The sequence below is a fragment of the Antechinus flavipes genome, chromosome 3 (assembly GCF_016432865.1).
Source record: "Antechinus flavipes isolate AdamAnt ecotype Samford, QLD, Australia chromosome 3, AdamAnt_v2, whole genome shotgun sequence".
Classification (NCBI taxonomy): Eukaryota; Metazoa; Chordata; class Mammalia; order Dasyuromorphia; family Dasyuridae; genus Antechinus; species Antechinus flavipes.
Genome location: NC_067400.1, coordinates 241311201 through 241331805, shown reverse-complemented (window position 1 = coordinate 241331805; position 20605 = coordinate 241311201). Strand labels below are relative to the sequence as shown.

Here is a 20605-nt window from a genome sequence, read left to right as displayed (position 1 = left end):
ATATGCTTTGATCTATATTCTGAATCTATTGGTTCTTTATATGGTTATAGAAAGCATTTTCCTTCATGAGTCCTTAGTACTTGTGTTTGTACTTTGTATTTTATACATTGTGTTACTGAGAAGAGCTGAGTCAATCATAGTAGATCACAATGTTGCTGATAGTGGGAAATTTTATACATAATTTCTCAGATAAAAGATATATATATATATACACATACATATATATGTAGAAAACTTTGTCAAATGTGTAAGTAGTCATTTTACAATTGAAAAATGGTCAAGGATATTAACAGGCAGCTTTTCAACTAAGAAATCAAAAACTATATAGTCATATGAAAAAATGCTCAAATTATTATTTATGAGAGAAATGCAAATTTAAACAACTGAGATATCTTATACCTAGTTAGACAGGCTAAAATGATAAAAGGGAAAAATGACAAATGTTGGAGGAAATGTGGAAAACTGGGACATTAATACCATATTGATAGAATTTTTGGAGAGCAATCTGAAATTATACTGAAAGAGTTATAATACTGTGTAATACTTTGACCTAGTAAAACACTATTAGGTCTGTTTGCCTAGGTGATTAGGAAAAAAGAAAAAGAACCTATATGTCCTAAAATATTTATAGTAGCTCTCTTTGTGATGATGAAAATCTGGAAATTGAAAGGATGCCCATCAATTGGAGACTGGCTAAATCGTCTGTGGTATATGATTATGATGGAATTGTGATTCTATAAGAAATGATGAGCTGGTTGATAGTAAAAGAAAACAAACAAACAAACAAACAAACAAGAGAAGACTTGCATGAAACAGTAAAGAATGAAATGAGCAGAACCAAGAGAACATTGTATATAGTAACAGCAATAGTGTTCAAGGAGTAATTGTGAATGACTAAACAATTTTGAATAATATATATATTCAAATTAACTAGAAAAGACCTACAAAGGAAGATGCTATCTACCTCCAGAGAAAAAAAAACTGATATACGAGGGGTATGGTAGGTTGAGATATACATTCTTGAGAAAGCATTAATATTGATAAAAATCAAAGATTCATCAAAGAATCAGATATTCCTCAAACCCTCCACTAGCAGCACCCTAAGCTCTTAAAGGTATAGCTCAACTTCTGGCAGGAAACTTTTAAATATAGACCAGGCAATAACTTAAGTTTGTAATTCAAGTACCAGCCTATTAGCTAAATTCATATTAGATAATTTAAAAAGTTAGACACTGGGAGTATATTTTCAGCAATAGAGATTCATAAAAATAAACTATGAAGGCAAATTATGCATTATTTGATAAAATCCTTCAAATACTGAAACAAGAATATTTACCAATTTATACTCTAAAATCTCAACCTTTTGAATTATCATCTGAATTCATTCAACCAAGAATTATTTTTAATTCCCACTATGTACAATATACTACAAGTACTGTGAGAAATTCAAGGATGAAGAAGTAATTTATATCAGTTCAATCAAGAAATATTTAATAGCAGTTATTGCCAGGAACTATTAGGCACCAAAGTTAAGACATGCAACAATTGAAATAATTTCTGTGCTTACATTTTAATGGCAGAGTTAATACAGACTAAACATAAAAAAGAAGAAAAAATGCAAAACTGTCTGAGAGAGAACACTAAGCAGTTGAGAAAATTCAGAAAAACTCAAGGTAGAAGGTGCTTGAGTGGCACTAGGATGAGGATTCTGAGACAGAAGTGCAAAGAAAGCATAGTCAAGTATTGGAGATTGCCAGTTCAAAAGCCATAATGAATACAAAATATTGTGTGTAAAGAACACTGAAAAAGCAAGCTTGACTGGATGGCAGACTACTAAGTATAGATACAAAAATGGAGTATGATATGTGAGAAATAGAGAGAAGGCCAGCCTATCAGGATTGCAGAGTATAAGAGAATAAGTAATATTAAATGAGTTTGGAAACACAAAGTGCGGCAAATTTGTATAAAGCTTAAAAGCTAAACAAGAAGTTCATATTTGATCCCAGGAAACTACTGGAGTAGCAATCAAGTCAGAGAGTGACAGATTAGATTTTTCTTTAAGGAAACTCACTTTGGCAGCAACATGGCAATAGATTGGAATGTGAAGAGGAGGTTTCAATAGTCTGGCCAAGAGGTAATGCAGGCCTGAACTAAGGTGGAAGCTGTGTGATTAGAGAAGAGGTATAATGAAAGAAATACTATTAAGGTAGAAATAATAGACTTTGGCAGTAATAGAAATTGACAATATAATTTATCCATAAATCTTTATCTCTACCTAGAGTTGAGGATAACATCAAAGTTATAAACCTAGGAGTCTATTTAAAAAAAAAAAAAGTCAGACAAAAATAGGGAAATTTGCAAATGGGTTGTCAATAAGGGAGGGGAAGGGGAAGAAGTAGTAACAAATCCCACATTTAAACCTGGAATCTACTATATGCAAAACATACTGCTAAATGTTAGTATTATTATGCTAGGGAGAAATTAGATATGAGGAGCCTAATCAAATGATTGTTTTATTTGTCCAAGAAAACTAACAAAGCCCTGAACTAAAGTGATAACCTTAGAAAGCAATCCATGATCAATGATTAGCATATCATATTGAGGTTTTTTAAAAAGCAATAATGGGCTTTTTTTAAAGCTACCCATAGACTCTCAGCAAGTTATCCCTTTTTACAAATGGAATGCATTTTGAAAATATCTGGCCTAAGTTAAGATTGTAATTTGCAGCTACAGAATACTATGTAGCAAAATTAACAGATTTCAATGATCTGAATTCATTGCCACTATGTCATTATTAGCACTATGTTATATGTTGTTATCTGAACGGTCATATCACTGATATCCTGGTACTTTTGTGAAATTTTAAAGGAGGGAAAAAACTGGCATAAACAAAATTATCTCATTGTAGAAAAATTGAATTATATCTTTTTCCTTATCATGGCAAAAAACTGTTCAAGTCATACTATGATGAAAATAATTTATGCCTTTTTTAAAATTTTGAGCAAAAGTCTATCTCTAATTGCTGTTTAAAATTTTTATGTAACTCGTTCTTTCTTTTTGGAAAGCACAAAAAGTCTTTGCTACCTCACTACAGTTGTTAGGCAACCTTGACAAAACTAGAAAAACAGAGGAAAAAGAGATTTTAAAGCTATTTATGCATATATGTATTGTATACATGTAACTAAGTGTACACAAACATGTAAGGTAAACACACATATATAAAATAAATAACTCACTGGAAGTTGCTCACCTTGCCCTGCTTAATACAAAAGAGTCTTTTACCATCACCACTGGGCCCAATTCTGGACATTCTGAATCATGATACTGACCACAGTCTTCACACCCTGTAAACAGAGAAATAGATCTCTTCAAAAGCAGCATTCATGGTTACCTATAATTCAACTAGACTGCCAGAAAATCTTAATTAATGCGATAACAAACTTGTAAAAAAGTAGATGTAAAAACATGGCTAGATGCTGGCTGAGGTTACCTCAGTGAATGAATATTCAGATCACCAAAATAAACAAAACATATGATTCATTTGATCAAGTAAAATATATCTTACATATTCTACTTCATAAATATATAATGTTCTCTAAAGAATTACCTATAAATCATTTGTAGTCATTTCTTTGAAAGAATAAAATTTATTCCAAAGGGTGGAAAGAAAAAACACAAAAAAGTCTGCAATTTCAATTCCTTAGTTATAAATGTAAAATAGTTTTTGTTTCTGGTGCCACATCATTTTTCTGACAGTGTCTGTAAGTACAAAATTCTATTTACAGGAAGATTGTAAAAAGTCTGTTATCTAAAACTATTAGTATACAATCTTCTTCATTTAGCATATGAAACTATTTAAAGCTATTTTAAGTTTCTTATAGCTTTCCTCACTCCCTAAAAAAACCTACCTGTATTTTCAGAAAATACTTTTCCATATAAAAAAAAGAATCTCTCATAGTTTTACATGATCAATAAAGCTCACTTCAATATTCTTTTTTGTTTTGTTTTTGAAAAAATTTTTTCCAATTACATGCACAAAAATCATATTTAACATTCTTTTTTTTTTAATTTTGAAATCCTAATTCTTTCCCTCCCTTCCCCATTCTTTGAGAAGGGAAGCAATTTGATGTAGGTTATACATGTCATGGAAAACATATTTCCCTATTAGTTACATTGTGAAAGAAAATACAGACCACCTCTCACTCCCGCCCCCCCCCAAAAAAAAGAAAAATATTTTCAAATAATAAAAAAGAAAGTAGGCTTCAATCTGAATTTAGATTCATGAGTTCTTTCTCTGGAAGATAGCATTTTTCATCATACCTTTGGAAATGCCTTGGATCATTGTACTATTAAGAGTAGCCAAGACATTCACAGTTTATCATTGTACAATGTTCTTCTGGTTCTACTCCACTTTATATCAGTTTATGTAAGTCTTTCCAGGTTTCTCTGAAAGCATCCTGCTTGTCATTTCTTATAGCACAATAATATTCCATTACAATCATACCACAACTTGTTTAGCCATTTCCCAATTGATAGGCATCCACTCAATTTCCAATTCTTTGCCAATATAAAAAGAGTATTTATAAATATTTTTATACACATAAATTCTTTTCCTCTTAAAAAAAAAAACTTCTTTGTGATATAGATCTAGTGCTACTATTGCAGCGTCAAATGGTATGCATTTGGTAAGCTATGCTTTTTTGGACATAGTTTGAAATTGTTCCCCAGAATGGTTGAATCAATTTATAACTCCAATAATGCATCAGAGAATAACAATTTCCCCATATCCCCTCCAACATTTATCATTTTCCTTTTCTGTCATATTAGCCCATCTGACAGACGTAAGGTATTATCTCAGAGTTGTTTTAATTTTCATTTCTCTAATCAGTAGTGATTAAAAACATTTTTTTTTCAAGACTATAGCTTTCATCTGAAAATTGCTTGTTCATATCTTTTGACCATTGGGTCAAAAAAAAATTGAAGAATGACTTGTATTCTTATAAATTCTTATAAACTTATAGAGTTCTCTCTATATTTGAGGCATTTCTACACTCTTTCATATGAGAAAACTCACAAATAAACATGGTTTCATCACTGCCATCTTCAGCCATTTCTGAAACCTGTCAAAACAAAAAAAGGAGGAATCAATTAATACCAATAAAAATGGCATTTTGAAGGGATCTTTGGATAGCTTGTGGAAATTAGGATGGTTTAAGGTTTGTAAATCACTTCTTGGGGAAAAGACAGAATAATTTTTTAACATTTTGATGGACTAACAATATAGGTACTCCAATCTTTTGGTACTCTAATAATAATTCACAACTGCTACTGAAGAAAAAAATATAATAAAATACAGTTTATAATAATTTATAATTATAATTAATTATATGTAATGTATATTATATAGTAATAATAATAAATTACAGCAAAAACAGAAAAAGAGGAAATTAAAAATTACTTTTCTCAAAACTATTTCTTTTTCTCAGATAAGTAACACCTGAAATCCAGTCTAAATGGTTATCTTGACCCTACAATTTTGTCCTTCACAATGTTAAAAGTACTGGTCACCAGTTCTTCTCTTCTGTCTTGAGATAGGAGTCCCCTCTTTTTTTCTCACTCTGATAACAAATCCTACCAGATGCAAAGTAAATATTTCTCTAGAAGTCATCCCCTCCCCCACTTTTCTTTGAAAGATTTATTTTTTCTATCTATGGCTCTTCTGTGAAATATATCACTTATCTATCCTAAGTTATCAGAAAATTGATTGTTTATCTTAGGTGGTGTGAAATGTTATAAAAACTAAATCTGGAAATTAAAGCAGCTGTCAACAGTTATCTTAGCATGCTAATACATTTCTTTGTTTTTAGTTTAGCATCCTCTTTGAACCAGTCATTCATTGGACTTCCCCTTTGTAAAGAAATTCTCCAACATACTTTGCAAATATTATTTTCAGAACAACCCTAGAAGGTAAGTGTTATGATTATTAGCATTTTTGTAGATAAGGCAGGAAGAAGTTGAATGTTGAGGTAAGATGCAAACTTGAGTCCCTCTTGCCTCCAGGTCTGATGTTAATATACCATTCGATTTTGTCCACACTCAACTCCTTTCCTAATAAACAATGTTTTTAAATATCACATGATTACTTTAAATAATTTATTCATTTACCTATTCTGTCTGTTGTTCAGTCACATTCGACTTTTTGTGATCTCACTTGGGGTTTTCTTGGCAAAGGTGCTGGTGTGGTTTGCCATTTCCTTCTTCAGCTCATTTTATAGATGAGGAAACCTAAGTAAAAAGGGTTAAATGACTAATCCAAGGTCACAGTGCTAGGATCGGAGGTCAGATTTGAATTTAGGAAGAGAAATCTTTCTGATTCTAGGCCTGGCACTCTACCCACTATACCACCTATGTGCCCCTACTTATTTTATAGGCATTTATTCTATCTCCCTATCTCTGCCCCATCAATTGAGTAATTAAAATTTTTTTAAACAAATACGGACAATTTACCCCAAAATTTTTTCCCACCTTGACTATGATTGAAAATGTATAGTTCCAATCATTCCTTGAAAGATGGTTTGAGATTTTTTTTTAATTACAATTTTCAGATGAAAGAATTCTTAGATATCGCCTCTTAGCCATTTTTCTATTTTATTAGTTTTAAATTATATTCTTGCATTTTCTTGTTTTTTAAATCTTTTGATTTTAAGATTTCTTGCTGTCTCAGTAAGGTATTTCCTGTTTTGCCCTTTTTAATTTTTAGACCATTCAGTGAGGTTTTCTACCACTGTTCCAAGGTCTCAATTCTCCCTGACATGTTCTTCCTAACTATTGAATTGTTTCATTTCTTTCAGGCACTCTTATAATCTTCATGATTATAGCATTATAGGATTCCTTGAATTGCGTGAGCCAGGACTTGGACTTGTGGGGATTATTCTCTTTCTCATCCCTAGACTTCTTGCAGTCCAAGTTATTTCCTCATAGTAGTAGATATTTTCTTTGGCTTGCTCAAAGCTGAGGGGCTTGCACTTAAGAGGGCTCTGCTCCTTTAGTCCTTAATGGTACCAACTGGCCCTGCCTGAACCTGAATAGAGTGACCAAATTTCAGTTCTTTCTTCTGTATAAACTGTTTGGCCTTGTTTCCTGCTGTGGTCAGATTTAGATTGATTGGATGTAAAGTTGGATTACTGTTGGATGCTGTTCAAGAACTTATCTTGACTGTAAGAAGGGCTTTGGGAGGAGCTGAGGCTGAGGCTTTTTTCTCTAGTTGCTACAAGGATTCCTCTGGGTCACCCTCACAGTGGGTCTAACCCAGGCCTCTGGCAAGAATCTTCTCCTCCTATCTCTTGCCACTGTTCTTTCTATAGTGCTCTAGGCTACAATTGAGTTGTGCTCTGCTTGGGGCTACTTGATGCTGACTCTCTGACATTTTCCTGGATGAACTCTTACTAAAGGGCTACATTTTATGATGGCACACACTGCATTATATTCTACTTGGGGTCCTTCTACAGCTGCTGGGCTCAGGAGCTACACTACTTCTAAGTTCCTTTGTCACAGGTTCCATGGCAGTCCCTATGGGTTAAACTCTGCTTGGGACTTTTAGCTTTCTCCTATTAAGGTCTAGGGATACTCCTAAACTGGGTCCAAGTATGGGACTTAGGATTACCTCAAGCCTTGGAGCCCTTCTTCCATACTGGACTTTTCTTGGAACCCATGTTCAGTTGCCCATAATTGTTTTGCTCTACAAAAGTACCCTAGCTTATCTACTTCAGAGTTCTCCAGGACCCTAATGCTCTTTCTGTGTATGAGTAGGTAATATAACCTAAAAGTAATTTGTCACTATTTCTTTTTTAACTGGTGTATTTTTTATCTTTATTGGAGTGTTTGCAGGAAATCTGGGTTCCTATATTTCCCAATACACCACCATCTTCCCACAATACTCCCATTTTATCTTTTTACAACCTTGAGGTCATTTCATTATTTATGTTTAATTTGAATTTTGTTTCTTAACCATAAATTTTAAAAACACTGCAGATTTTGAGTAGAAAGTTTTATTAATCCATAAAACCAGAATTTTTTTTACCATAATCCAATTACAGCATAATATCACAAAAAATTATTACAAGTCAGAGAATGTGGATTCAAATTTTGGATTTGCTACTTATTTGGTAAGGGGAAAAATCACTTCATTTCTCTGGATCTCCTTTTTCTCATTTTAATTCTGAAATGAGATTTATGACCTTTAGTGTCATGGTTCATTTCCTCCCTCCCAGTAGTCTATGGATTCAAGTCCACAGACTTGGGGAGAGGAAAAATGCCATTCCATGTAGAGAAGATTCATGTTTAGGCATGTGTTTGATGAGAAGGCCTCTAGCTTGCAACATTTTGTGATTTTATAATTCATCTGAATTCTACACAGGACATGCTCTCTATAATGAAAAATACCTTTGGGAAGTGCACACATATACATAAACAATGGTTTTATCTCTATGATTGCATTTATTACAGTTTTATGTGATGAATATAGTGAATATAGAGGTTTAATTTTGCTCTATTCAAATTTTAACTAATATATAATATGAAAATTAAAACCAAAAAAAAAAAGCTGGATCCTTTAAAAAAAACCCTCATTTGATTCATCCTTCCTTGCTATTTTACCAGATTTCTCCTCTCTTTTTTGGCTAATCTCTTTTAAGGTCATTTGTTATTTTCCTTTTATCTCATGTTGACCAATTTGATAAGTGTGAGATGGTACTTTTATCAGAGTAACTGTAAAAGGTTTTATCAGTTTCCTGATTATCTAATTATAACTTCACTAGTTTTAACACAAATTTATTTAAATTTTATATAACCAAAATTACCCATATTATCTCCTGTGGATATCATTTGGTCATAAACTCTTCCCCTATTGAGATATCTGACAGATAATTTCTATCTGCCCTACTAATTTGCTTATGATTTTATCCTTTACATATAAATCAAGAACCTATTTGGTGCTTATATGTTTTAATATGTTGGTTTAGACCTATGCTTCCCAGACTGCTTTCCAGTTACTTGGACAATTTTTATCAAGTAATGACTGGGAACCTTGGGTTTATCATATACTATGATACAGGTCGAGAGCGGACCTCGAGCACCTCTCACAGCCCCAGCCCCAGCCCAGATTAGTTAGTTTGAACAGGGGCCTCGGGGCTTGCAGATGATAGCATCTTTCTTCTATATAATATGTCTGTAATATATTCCACTGATCAACTTTTCTATTTCCTAGCCAGTACAAATTATAGTTTTATATTTTGAGATCTAGTTTTGAAAGGTCCCCTTGCAACTATTTGTATTGATATCCTTGACCTTCTGTTCCTCCATATTAATTTGTTGTTCTTTTAACAAGTTCTATAAAGCAATTATTTGACTGTCTGAGTGGTATAATACTGAAGAAGTAACTTAGTATTTTCATTTTAATCATATTGACTTGGTCTACCAATGAACAATATAATTCCATTATTTATTTCAATCTGTATTTTTGTAAAGAGTTTGTAAAAGCTCATACAGTTCTTATGTGTTGGAGAGGGACTCCCAAGTATTTGATAATATCAATAGTTAACTTAAATTGAATCTCTCATTTCTAACTCTTCCTGCAAAAGGGGTGGGGGGAGGGGGGCGAGGATTCACAGAAATATTAATGTTTTCTATGCTTTTATTTTATATTTTGCAGTTGTGCTGATTTTAGTTAACTCATTAGGGTTCTCTAAGTAAATCATCCTATCAAATGCAAAAAAATGATAGATTTGATACTGCTTTGACTAATCAGATTCATTTAATTTTTTTGTTGCTTTGATAAAGCTACCATATAGACTAGTATATTCATTGTAATAATGAACAAAAACGGTGATCACGGAATTCTTTTCTTCTGATCTTATTGGAAAGGATCCTAGATTATCCCAATTCAAAAAATGCTTATTCTTGGTTTTAGACAGATATTACTGATCATTTCAATGAAAGCTGCTTATTCCACTGCTTTCTATTGCTTTTAACAGAAATAGGTATTGTATTTTATGAAGTCTTTTCTTCATGCATTGAAATAGTAATCTGATTTTTTTTACTGTTACTGAAAGGATCAATTATCTTTATGCTTTTTCTTTTCTTTTTTTTTTCTGAAACATTTGGGTTTAAGTGACTTGCCCAGGGTCACACAGCTAGGAAGTGTTAAGTGTCTGAGGCCAGATTTGAACTCAGGTCTTCCTGACTTCAAGGCTGGTGCTTTATCCACTACACCACCTGGCTGCCCCTGTTTATGTTTTTTGTAATATTGAATGAGCCCTGCATTTCTAGTATAAATCCAGTTTGGTCATAGGACATTATCTTTGTGACTCTCTGTTAATACTAAATATTTGTATAATTACTGATTAGGAAATTGGTCATTAGTTTTCTTTATTTTGACATTACCTGCTTTAGGTATCAATAATATATCTATGTCATAGAAGGAATTTGGAAGGATGCTTTCTTTACCCTATTTTAATTTTTTAAATAATATTTTATTTTCCCCCAATTATATGTTAAAACAATTATAACATCTTTTTTTTTAAAGTTCAGAGTTCCAAATTCTCTTTCCCTTCCTTACCTCCCACCTTCCTGAGACAGTAAACAATCTAATTTAAATTATATATATGCAGTCATATAAAATAATCTCATATTAATCAATTTGTGCAAGAAAACACAAAGAAAGAAAAATAGTAAAAACACAGTAAATATTAATAAAAATATAGTAAATAAGAAAAATAGTATAAAATAGTACGTTTCAATCTGTATTCAGATAGCATCAGTTCTTTCTCTGGAGGTAAAGAAGATTTTTCAATATTAAAGCTTTTGGGATTGTCTTGCTGAGAATACCTAAGTCATTCACAATTCATCATATAAAGCTGCCATCACTATGTACAACAACACACTGTGTACAATGTTCTCCTGGTTCTGCTCAGGTCTTTTTGTGTCAGTTCATGTAAGTCTTCCCAGGTTTTTTTTTTTTTTTAAGCATCCTGCTTACTATTTCTTATAGCACAATAATATTCCATTACAATCAGATACTATTAACTTGTTCAGTCTTCCTCAATTGGTGGGTATCCTCTCAATTTCCAACTATTAGCCACCACAAAAAGAACTGCTATAAATATCTTTGTACAAATAGATTCTTTTCCCTTTTAAAAAAACAAAAAAACTCTTTGGCAAACATAACTAGTAATAATATTATTGGATCAAGGGATCTGCACAGTTTGATTATTTTTTGGGCATGGTTCCAAAATATTCTACCATCCGTTCACAACTCCACCAACCCATGGTTGTTATCCAGTTATCAGATATTCCCTCTAAATTTATAATTTTCCTTTTTTTTGGTCATATTAGCCAATCTGATAGATGTCAGGAAGAACCTCATGAGTTCTTTCTCTAATCAAGTAATTTAGAACGTTTTCATATGAGTATAGGTAATTTTGATTTCTTCACCTGAAAACTATCTTTTGACTATATATATCAACTAGGGAACGAATGGCATGCTTATAATTTTGACTCAATTCTTTTATCTATTTGAGAAAAAAGGCTTTATCAAAAAAATTCACTATAATTTTTTTCTCCTATTTTTCTGCTTTCCTTCTAATTTTGGTTATATTAGTTAACAGGATACACTTAATATTTCTGCTTTTTTTTGTATAGGTTTCCACGCCCTTGTGTAGATGCCATGTACTGCTAAGAAAAAGGTGTATTTCTATTTCCATTCACTTTCTCCAGAAGTCTATCATATTTAACTTTTCTAAAGTTCTGTTCATCTCTTTAACTACTTACTTGTCCAATTTTTGGTTAGATTTATATAGTTCTTAAAAAGGAAGATTGAGATATCACTAGTATAGTTTCACGTCTATTTTCTCCTCAAACTTATTTAACTTTTTCCCTAAGAATTTTGATGCTAATTCCAATAAATTGGTGATGGAAAGTGACATTCACATATAGAGATAACTATGGAGACCGAACGTAAATCAAATCATAGTATTTTCATCTTTTTTGTTGTTCCTGTCTGGTTGGTGGATTGTTGTTTTTTTTCCTTTCTTGTGTTTTTTTCCTTTTGATCTGATTTTTCTTGTGAAGCATGACTAACATGGAAATATGTTTCGAAGAAATGCACATGTTTAACCTATATTACACTACTTCTTGTAGTGAGGAGGGAAGAAAAATTGGACCATAAGATTTTGCAAAGATGAATGTTAAAAACTATCTTTGCATATACTTTGAAAAATAAAATACTATTTAAAAAACAAGGGATAAAAGAATTTTAGATGCTATATCACTTAGTGCCTTTATATTTAGAATTGATTACTTCATTGTCTACTTCTAGAAAGATGAAGTTTCCCTATCTCTTTTAGTTAGCTTTATTTTTCATTTTCATTTGTCTGAGATCATGAATGCTACCCTTGAAGTTTTTTTTTTTTAACTTCAGTTGAAATAAAATTATATTCTAGTCTCTTACTTTAACTCTGTGTGCCTCTCTGCTTCAAGTGTTTTTCTTGTAAACAACATATTGTGGATTTCCAATTTTTAATCTACTCTCTCTGCTTCTTTTTTTTATAGGCTAGTTCATCCCATTCCCATTCCCAGTGATGGTTCCTATATATTACCTTCCATCCTATCTCTTCCCTTTTTACATGACCCTCCTCAAAAACGTTTTGCTTCTTCTACCACCTCCCCAACTGTACCTTCCCTTCTATCATCCTTTCCCAACTTTCTTTTATCTCCCTCCATTCCTACTTCCCTGTAGATTTAGATAAATTTCTTTACCCAACATTATTTCCTCTTTAAAGTAATTCCAATAAAAATTTCAGCACTGCCCATCAAGTCCTAGTTTCCTTTCCACTGTAAAAATTCTTTTACAACTCTCTTATGTGAGATAATTTTTTTCCAGTTCTACCTCTCCTTTGCTCCTTCTCCCAAAGCATTCCTCTTTCTCACCTTTTATTTTAACTTTTTTAAAAAAATCATTGCATCTTAAGTCAACTCACCTCTGTCTATGTACATTTTTTCTAACTGCCCTAATAATGAAAAACATTTTTGGAAACACATTGTCATTTTCCCATGTAGGAATGTAAATAGTTCAACCTTAGTGAATTCCTTATGATTCCTCTTTTCTTATTTGCCTTTTTTTTACTTTTTTTAAATCTTATATTTGAAAGTCAACTCTTTTATTCATGTTTGGTTTTTTCATTCGGAGCTTGAAAGTCATTGATTCCATTAAAATATTCATTTTTTTCCTTTGAAGAATTATACTCATTTTTGTTGGGTAGATGATACTTTAATGTAGATGATACTCATTTGTCCTCTGGAATATCTAAGGTCTTCTAAGCTTTGATATTGAAGCTACTAAAGCTTGTGTTATCATGACTATGCCTCCATAATAATTGAATTATTTCTTTCAGGCTGTCGGTATCATTTTTCCCTTGACCTGAGAGTTTTGGAATTTGGTTATAATATTTCTGAAAGTTTTCATTTGGAGATCTCTTTTTAGGAAATTAGCAATGAATTCTTTCAGTTTCTATTTTACTCTCTTGTTCTAGAATAATACTAGGATAGTTTTATTTGATAGTTTCTTGAAATATGATATCTAAACTTTTTTTTAATCATGTTTTCAGGTAGTCCACTAATTCTTAACTCATCTCTCCTAAATCTATTTTCCAGGTTAGGGCTATCCCACCCCCCAAGATTTGAAAGTTCAGGTTTTTTTCTATTTTTTCATTTTTTGGATTTTGCTTTATTGTTTCTTGATGTCACATGAAGTTGCTAGCTTTCACTTGCCTAATTCTACTTTAAAGAATTATTTTCCTAAGTGAGCCTTTGTACTTCTTTTTCTAACTGACCAATTTGATTTTTTAGAGTTCTTTTCTTCAGCAAATTTTTGTACTTCTCGTTCCATTTAGCCAATTCTGCTTTTAAGTTCTCTTCAGTAGATTTTCAGTAGCTGTTGATTCTCTTTCCATGATTTTCTTGCATCACTCTCATTTCTTCTACAATTTTTCCTCTTTCACTCCAATTTGATTTTTAAAATACTTTTCTAGCTCTTTTAGAGATTCTTTATGGCAGAAACTAGGCACTGACCCACACTTAACACCATACACCAAGATAAGGTCAAAATGGGTTCATGACCTAGGCATAAAGAATGAGATTATAAATAAATTGCAAGAGCATAGGATAGTTTACCTCTCAGATCTGTGGAAGAGGGAGGAATTTATGACCAAAGAAGAACTAGAGATCACTATCGACCACAAAATAGAAAATTTGGTTATATCAAATTGAAAAGTTTTTGTACAAGCAAAACAAATGCAGACAAGATTAGAAGGGAAACAATAAATTGGGAAAACATTTTTACAGTCAAAGGTTCTGATAAAGGCCTCATTTCCAAAATATATAGAGAATTGACTCTAATTTATAAGAAATCAAACCATTCTCCAATTGATATGTGGTCAAAGGATATGAACAGACAATTCTCAGACGAAGAAATTGAAACTATTTATAGACATATGAAAATATGCTCCAAATCATTATTAATCAGAGAAATGCAAATTAAGACAACTCTGAGATACCATTACACACTTGTCAGATTGGCTAGAGTGACAGGGAAAGATAATGTGGAATGTTGGAGGGGATGTGGGAAAACAGGGACACTGATACATTGTTGGTGGAATTGTAAACACATCCAGCCATTCTGGAGAGCGATTTGGAACTATGCTCAAAAAGTTATCAAACTGTGCATACCCTTTGATCCAGCAGTGTTTCTACTGGGCTTATACCCCAAAGAGATACTAAAGAAGGAAAGGGACCTGTATGTGCCAAAATGTTTGTGGCAGCCCTGTTTGTAGTGACTTGAAGCTGGAAAACGAATGGATGCCCATCAATTGGAGAATGGTTGAGTAAATTGTGGTATATGAACATTATGGAATACTATTGTTCTGTAAGGAATGACCAGCAGGATGAATACAGAGAGGACTGGCGAGACTTATATGAACTGATGCTAAGTGAAATGAGCAGAACCAGGAGATCATTATATACCTCAACAACGATACCGTTTGAGGATGTATTCTGATGGAAGGGGATCTCTTTGATAAAGAGAGCTAATTCAGTTTCAATTGATCAAGGATGGACAAAAGCAGCTACACCCAAAGAAAGAACACTAGGAGATGAATATAAACTGCTTGCATTTTTGTTTTTCTTCCCAGATTATTTATACCTTCTGAATTCAATTCTCCCTGTGCAACAAGAAAACTGTTCGGTTCTGCACACGTATATTGTATCCAGGATATACTGTAACCTACTCAACATGTAAAGGATTGCTTGCCATCTGGGGGAGGGGGTGGAGGGAGGGAGGGGAAAAATCAGAACAGAAGTGAATGCAAGGGATAATGTTGTAAAAAATTATCCTGGCATGAGTTCTACCAATAAAAAGTTATTTAAAAAATAAAAAATAAAAAAAAAAATAAGAGATTCTTTTTAAGCCTGTGATCAATTTGCATTTTTCTTTGAGGCACTGTATTTACATGCTTTAATTTCATTGTTTTCTGGGTTTGTGTGAATCTTCCCTATCACTAAAGTAACACTGTATGGTTAGGTACTTTTTTGGTATTTGCTCATTTTTTTCCCCCAGCTTTTTTTCTTGACTTTTAATTTTATATTAAAGTTGAGCTTTGTTCCCACGGTTGAAGGGGTATTATCCCAACTTTCAGTTTTTCTTGCTGCTATTTTCAGAGCTAGTTCTGGAGGTCCACATGCTGTCAATTCTCCCAAGACAGTATGATCTAAAGAGAGGGATAGTCACTGATTTCTTGGCTTGTGCTCTGGTTGTGAGCAAATGCAAGCACACTTTTTCTGCCCTGGAACTGCCCTGCAACCACAAGCTCTACAGTGCTAGCATTCTTCACCCTGAGACTGTAATCCAGATCTGAGTATGGCTACTGTTAATAGTCTTACATCCACTGCCATCAAAGGGACTCCTACAACCTCCTTCTAACCAGTTGTCTGACCCACATATCATGTAGATGCTGAGTGCTGCACTGTGCTCTATTGCCACTCCAATGAGACAGATCTTCTTTCTAAATTGTCTTGGGCTGGAAAATTATTTCAACCTGATCTTTTGCTGATTCTGCCTCTCCAGAATTCATTCTGAGGACTGTTTTAAAGCTTGCCTTTACTCTACCATCTTGGCTCCATCTTCTACATTGTCTTATTGTCATTATGTTTAATTAAATTATTGATTTCTATACTTTATTCTTTAAACCACTCATTTTTTAATGTGAAGTTATTTAGTTTCCAACTAATTTTTACTTGTTACTTCAAAGGTCCTTTGCTGAATATATTTTTAGTTACCCTGTAATTATTAAAAGATGCACCTAATGTTTTATCTGCATTTATTTGTGAAATTTTTGTCCCTTAATGAACAGCCAATTTTTTGAAGATTCACTTCACATCTGAGAAATAGCTATACTCTTTTCTATTCCCATTCAAAATAAAAAATAAAAAATTCTATTAATTTCCTTAATTTCTTCCTGATTTTATGACTAGATTTAGCTAATTTGAAAGATGAGGTTTCTAATACTTTTACTTTGTTTCCTCCTGTAGTACCTTTTAACTTTTTCTTTAAGAATTTTAATTTAATTTAATTTAATTAAGAATTTAAGAATATGTTGCCACATATGTTTCACAATGATTTTAATTCATTTTCTGTGCTATCTTTCAGCAAAATTAGGTTACATGTTTCTCTTTTAGTTAGACCTATTTTTGCTTTTACTTAATTTATCATGATTGCCACTCCTACTCTGCTTTTTTTAGTTCAACTGAAACATAACAAATTCTGCTCTACTCGTTATTTTAACTCTGTATATATCTTGCTATTTCAAATGTGTTTCTGGTATTCTGGTTTCTAATCCCTTTTAGTATCCTTTTTCCTTTGAATGGCTAATTTCATTCAATTGACATTCAGATGTATTTGCTATTTCCCTCTACCCTGTTTTCTTATACTTCTTTTTCATCCTTTTTTCTCTCAAGAGTTTGTTTTGCTGCTTCTTATCTCTGCCTCCTATGATTTATTCTCCTTATTTTCCCCAAGATTCTTAGTGATAATAAACTTCTGAGGGGTTACATGTATTCTTTCCCTATATAAGAAAGCAAAGCTTTTTACCTTGCTTAATTATAACTTTTCATTGATGCTTTATCTTTTTAAAAATACTCTTGATGTCTGTGTTTGAATTTCAGATTTTTTATTCAGCTCTGATTTTTTCAACAAGAATGCTTGAAAATTTTCTATTTAATTAAAAGTCTTTTTTTTTCCCTTCTTGAAGCTTATACTTGATCTTTTTAGATAAATTATTCTTGGGTATAATTGTAGATATTTACCTTGGAGAATATCATTTTCTAAGTTCTTCATTCCTTTAAAGTATTGGCTCTTATAAGGATACAAGTTATGGCTCCTTATTTAGTTTCTGGCTGCTTACATCATTTTTCCCTTGACCTGTGAGTTCTCCAATTTGCCTACCATATTCCTGGGAGTTTCTTTCAGATGACCAGTGAATTCTTTTGACTTCCACTTTTCTTTTTGGTTGTAAGATATCTGGGTAATTTTCCTTTATTATTCCTTGAAATATGATGTTTAGGATTTTTATTCGTGGATTTTTTGTAATTCAATGATTCTTAGATTATCTTTCTTCAATTTTCTCCAAAACATGTTTTGGAGAGAAGAAATGGAGAGAGAAACATCTCTCATATTCTATTTTTTAATATTTTCAGTTGATTTTATTATATTGTGGTGTCTAATGAAGTCATTTGCTTCAATTTGGCAAATACCAATTTTTAAGGAGACATTTTCTTCAATAAGTACCTTTTTTACAAAGCTGGTAATCCTCCTTTCCTAATTCTCTTGCATAGCTTTTATTTCCCCATTTCTTCCCTCTATTGCTCTTGGTTTTTTTTTTGTTTTTTTTTTTTAATTTAAACTATTTTTAATCTCTTTTTTTAAGCTCTTCTGTGATTTTTTTTGTTGGGTTTATATGCAATCTACACTTTTCTTTTAGAATTTGTTTGTAAATGTTTTCAAAATCATTGTCTTCTCTGAGCTTCCCTATCACCATAGTAGTTCTTTATAGTTTATAGTTCAACCATTTTCTCCTTCCAGTCCACTCTGGACTTCATTGAGACTCTGCTCATTTCTGAGGAGCATATCAGGCATGAGTTTCTGTCTTTTTATGTCCTTCTGCTACTTTTACAATTCATTCTAGGGGATTTTAAGTTTTTGATGCTTCTAAATTAGTGTGTTCTGGAGAGAGAGAGATTTGTGCACTGTCCTCCTGGTAAAAATTTTGCAAATTCCTGCAACAGATTTGGATCTATTGGATTGTATGTGGCTAATTTTCAAGTAGACAGCTATGGTTCAATTTCTATTAATTTAAGAGTAATAACTGAGACCTCTGAGAAGTTCAGTAGGTTCATAGTGAATTAAATACTTGATTCTCCTTTAGTCTTGGTTTCTTGCCCTGATTATTCCATTGCAGACTTATGGCTAAAGATTAGAAACAAATCCTTCTTCTGCTCTTGAACTCAGAGCCATTATACTGTGGTAAACCTCCTTGTCAGCCCTATTTTTGAGTCCATAGACCTCTCTACCTCCTAAACTGCTTAGCTTATAAAAGTGACTCCCTGTGACTTTTTCTTAGCTTTCCCAATCAAAATCCAGTCTGCTATGGTTTTTAAAGACGGCTGTGGTAGAATTATGTTGAGTTTGATTCTTACTCCATTACCTTGACTCTGATTTCATTTTTTAAAAGAATATTAGCCTATTCTCAATCTTTGTGCTTCTTAACTTGTCACTAGCCTTTGACACTCAATAACCCTCTTCTCTGTAAGACTGTCTTTTCTTTAATTTTTCTGACACTACTTTCTCCTGGTTTGCTCCTTATATGTCTGACTGTTCCTTTTCAATTTCTTTTACTGGCTCTTCAATTAGGTCATCCTCAATTGCCATGGATCTATCCTAGAATTTCTTTTTTTTCTCTGTCTCAAATTGATTTTTTTTTTATTAAAGCTTTTTATTTTTCAAAACATATGCAAGGATAATTCTTCGACATTAACCTTTGCAAAATCTATCCTGCAATTTCTTTTCTTCCCAAACTAAAATCATATATATATATATACACATACACACACACACACACACACACACACACACACACATATCCCCCCAATAACTGCAAAAGAAAGCTGGCAGAATCAAGAGGCTGAGAGAATCCAGTTCCTCTCCATCACAACAACAGACATATTCTGATGAAGCACTCATAGAAAATAACATGATGTTTACAACATAATCTAACAACATGAACTTCTAGATGTTTCCAAAGTCTAGTTTGCTTGCATTTCTAAAACAACATGAAAAGGGGGGAGTGGAAGGAAACTAATTTACAAGAAGAAATGGCTTTGTTCATCACAACCTAGCAATCAAGACCCCCTATTTCTTACAAAAGCCACCTCTCTTACTATTATCTTCAATTTATCCTGTATATAGCAGTTTGTACATAGCTATTTGCAAGTTGTCTTCCCAAATTTGGCTGTGAGTTACTTGAGTTAGGGACTATTTTGGGGGTTTCTTTTTATCTTGAGTACTTAATATAGTGTCTGGTACATAGCTTAATGAATATTTAGTGATGGACTGAAACCATAAATGCCACCAATACCAATATCCAACTGAGACCAAAAATGTCTGACCGTAATTGGCAAATGAAAACTTATTAAGTATAATGACTGCATGTCAAATCCACAAGAGCTCTATTATTATGCATTCTGGTATTGAAGTAATGATGTCACAATGATTTTGAAATTCAAGAGCTGAGAATATGAATTATCACTCTTCACTAATAGGAAGCCATTTATTAGCTAATTTTAATTCCCTCCCCACCCAAAAAAAAAGCAATATTGTAACTGACCAATACTGAAGTTCAAAAAAATTAAAACTTTCATATTATTTTAAGTTCAGAGAATGAAGTAAAAAAAAAAAAAGATAGTGTTTTTTCTTAATTAAAGAAATGACTAAGGCATTTCTGCAGACTTATCAACTCAGAAATGCTTAGAAATCTAACATTACAATGTGGCCCTCCAAGCATTATGGATAGACTATTCACCTTCTTTCCTAAATAAAGTTCTGAATTCACTCAATCCATACAATATGCAGAGAAAAAATGAATGCTTTTGAAATCAGAAGAATATATAACTTACTGGTTGCAGACCTGCTATTACTTCAAAATGAAACAAAACTGGCAATGATTACTAACCAAAGAGGCTAGCCTTTTAAGAGGCTAGGACAAGCTAAATTTAATTAGGATAAATGTATAGTACTTTACAAAAAATCCATAGAGCAAGTATAGAATTCAGGAGCCACTATCTATTAGGCTTTGGTGAAATGCAAGCTCAGTATAAGCCTGATATCACAGACACAATTAAATCAATCTTTTTGTTGTTGTTCAGTCATTTCAGTGGTGTCCAACTGGACAACCCATTTGGGTTTTCTTAGCAAAGACATCTGAATTCAGGAAGATGAATCTCG

General features: G+C 32.5%; 1 protein-coding gene across 2 annotated transcripts in view; it reads right to left on the bottom strand.

Annotated features, from left to right (window-relative positions):
• PRDM15 (PR/SET domain 15) overlaps positions 1-19951 on the bottom strand; it is a 139291-nt gene extending 119340 nt beyond the window's left edge. Inside the window, exons 1-3 of one of the 2 annotated variants that reach the window (XM_051984763.1) lie at positions 6166-19951; positions 5075-5120; positions 3251-3344 (exon numbers count right to left, since the gene is read on the bottom strand). In XM_051984763.1, the coding sequence (XP_051840723.1) occupies positions 3251-3344; positions 5075-5111 (131 nt within the window). In that variant the 5' untranslated portion in view covers positions 5112-5120; positions 6166-19951. The remainder of the gene's footprint in view (positions 1-3250; positions 3345-5074; positions 5121-6165) is intronic. The other variant, XM_051984762.1, reaches the window with a different exon arrangement.
• Positions 19952-20605: the final 654 nt, after the last annotated feature.